Here is a 2,500-nt window from a genome sequence, read left to right on the forward strand (position 1 = left end):
AGACAGTGTGTATAGATCGCTGGCAAATTATTGTCAAATGCAAAACCATTTCTAGGTTTATCTTTGTTTACTTGCTTTTGCCGAAGATAAAGGTACAAAGGCTTTTAATCATTGCATGATGCCAAATGACTCAAATGCTAGTTTTCATGGAATCATAATATAACTCTTATACAAAGGATTATTGGAGGTGAAATCACTTAAAAACTACATGTCAAGATGCAGGTGATATCTACATAGTCTGATAGTATATCTTATTCTGTTTGAATTTTAACTTTGGATTTCCCTGGTATTATTCGTTTCCTTGCGTTGAGAGCCAATAACAGTGGTTTCAGCAAACTAAAACTATTATAGATGGACAGGAGACATCACAAGTATATAATTCATCAGTTGCAAATGTTTTAGTATTAGTGTCATGAAACTTTTCTGGTACCAAACTCTAAACATCCTAAGTGGCTCATCAATACCAAATACATTATTTCAGCAGCATGAAGCTTTTCTATTACCAGACTGTATTAGCTAGTTATATTATCTTTAAATATGCACAGTCCTTGCAGTCTAGTAGCAAAGGTTATTAAAAGTATTTATTGATGACATAGCTCCATAACAACATAGACACCTTTTATTCCAGTAGTCCTCATTGCATATAGAATCAGTTTCATTAGAATGTACACTATACATATATCCATATTCTTCCAGCTATACCCCAAGGCTTCCCAAACCGGGTGAAACAATCCATGGACATCGGTTTAGTGTTGGATTTGGTGGTAAAGGGGCCAACCAATGTATTGCTGCGAGGAGACTTGGTGCATCGACAGCCATGGTGGCAATGGTATGGATTATTACTACTTTATTTTGTGTTTAATTTTATGGTTGTTGCTCCTGCATAATGCATTCTGTGGTTCTACTTTAGGATAGTAGGATAATTTTTAAGTCATATGATTGAAGAATGATTTTTAAAATTTTTTATATTTTTACTACTCAAGAAGCAGTTGTATAATATACCAAGGCACTGTAATTACAATATTAAATATTAAAAGGAAACAAATACAGTTTGTATATGTGTTTTGTTAAAAACAAAACACATTATGGCATTAGTCAGTGTATATGGTATCATATATAAAGAGTCAAACTTATTTTACAGACAGTGTTTTGAACAAAATGTAATGGAGAAAGATATGTATAAATCAGTATTCTGACAGGTGGGTGATGACTCCTTCGGCCAGAACTACTTACAGAACTTTAAAGATAATGGAGTTGATATAACACATGTTGGAGTGACCAAAGATGCAGCAACAGGAGTAGCACCCATTGCTGTTGATGATTCAGGTATAATACTTATTAGTACTTTAAAGGTCATGCTATAGTAAAAAAAAAAAAAAAAAAAAAAAAAAAAAAAAGTATGCAAGTTCAGATGTATGTCTTGTAAGACTTTATAGAAAATTGCTATAGATACATTGATTTTTTTATACTCTGAAGCAAAGAGAGCAAGATAAATGGAAAAATTAATTAAAATTTTACCAGCCTTGAAACAAATCTAAATTGGGAATTAATACAAGTATCTAATTGGGTGAAGCAGCAGGCTCCACCTTCATTCTTTCATTTACTGATGAGTAACATGATTTCTTTAACGCAGTGTTTCAAACTGAAGGATGTATCTTGAATAAAACATGTACACTTATTTATATTTATTTACTTGTCTCTCTTTCATTTCTTCATTCATTCGCTCTTATTTTTTCTTTCTCTTTTATTCTTCAATTCTCTCTCCCTCTCTCTCTCTCCTTTCCCATTCATTCATGATCTTTCTCTCCCACTTTCTGTCTTTCTTTCATTCATTTTTTTAATCCCATTACTACTGGAATGTATAAATTTTCCAACTGAAACAGATAAGATTCTACTCTAAATTTAACCTGCTGTACCTCAGCTTCTACATCTTTGCCATTGTCCATAAAACAAACTTTGCTTTAAAAATCTGGAAGATCTGAAAGAATATGAGATTTTCTGCATCTGATGCAGTAGATGCATTGAAATAAAGTACCTGATAAAGTTATTTTAAATATTAAGTTTTTTGGTATAATAATTATGGCTAAATGTAACTTTACTAGCATTATTCTGCATGACAAATGTAGTCCAAAACAATACCTGAGTTTAAGTAAATATTGTGATATATGTCAAATCCTTATTCTTGATTTTATTTAGTATTGTATACACATAATATTTAATCAGAATTCTCTTGGCTAAAGGTAGCCTGCCATTAATTCTGAAGTTTAAAAAAATCTCAATTATAGACACTGTCCTTGTAGATATGAAAATGTTAATTTTCATTTGATCATCATTGCATAGAAGAACCATAATGCATGCTGTGATTTCCTCTTACAGGTGAAAATTGTATAATCATAGTAGCTGGAGCAAATTTGAAGATGACCAAAGAGAAAGTCGAGGCAGCAGAAAGCATGATAAAAAGTTCATCTGTGTTAGTTTGTCAGGGAGAGATTACTATGGA

At 31.8% G+C, this 2,500-nt stretch overlaps 1 protein-coding gene across 3 annotated transcripts in view; it reads left to right on the plus strand.

Annotated features, from left to right (window-relative positions):
• Window positions 1-2,500, plus strand: part of LOC113804255 (ribokinase) — a 5,862-nt gene that overhangs the window by 704 nt on the left and 2,658 nt on the right. For all 3 annotated transcript variants that reach the window (XM_070139162.1, XM_070139161.1, XM_027355098.2), the window contains exons 3-5: window positions 697-829; window positions 1,200-1,326; window positions 2,377-2,500. The exon at window positions 2,377-2,500 is cut by the window's right edge and continues 41 nt beyond it. In XM_070139162.1, the coding sequence (XP_069995263.1) occupies window positions 697-829; window positions 1,200-1,326; window positions 2,377-2,500 (384 nt within the window). The remainder of the gene's footprint in view (window positions 1-696; window positions 830-1,199; window positions 1,327-2,376) is intronic.

Source organism: Penaeus vannamei, chromosome 25 (assembly GCF_042767895.1).
Source record: "Penaeus vannamei isolate JL-2024 chromosome 25, ASM4276789v1, whole genome shotgun sequence".
NCBI lineage: Eukaryota > Metazoa > Arthropoda > Malacostraca > Decapoda > Penaeidae > Penaeus > Penaeus vannamei.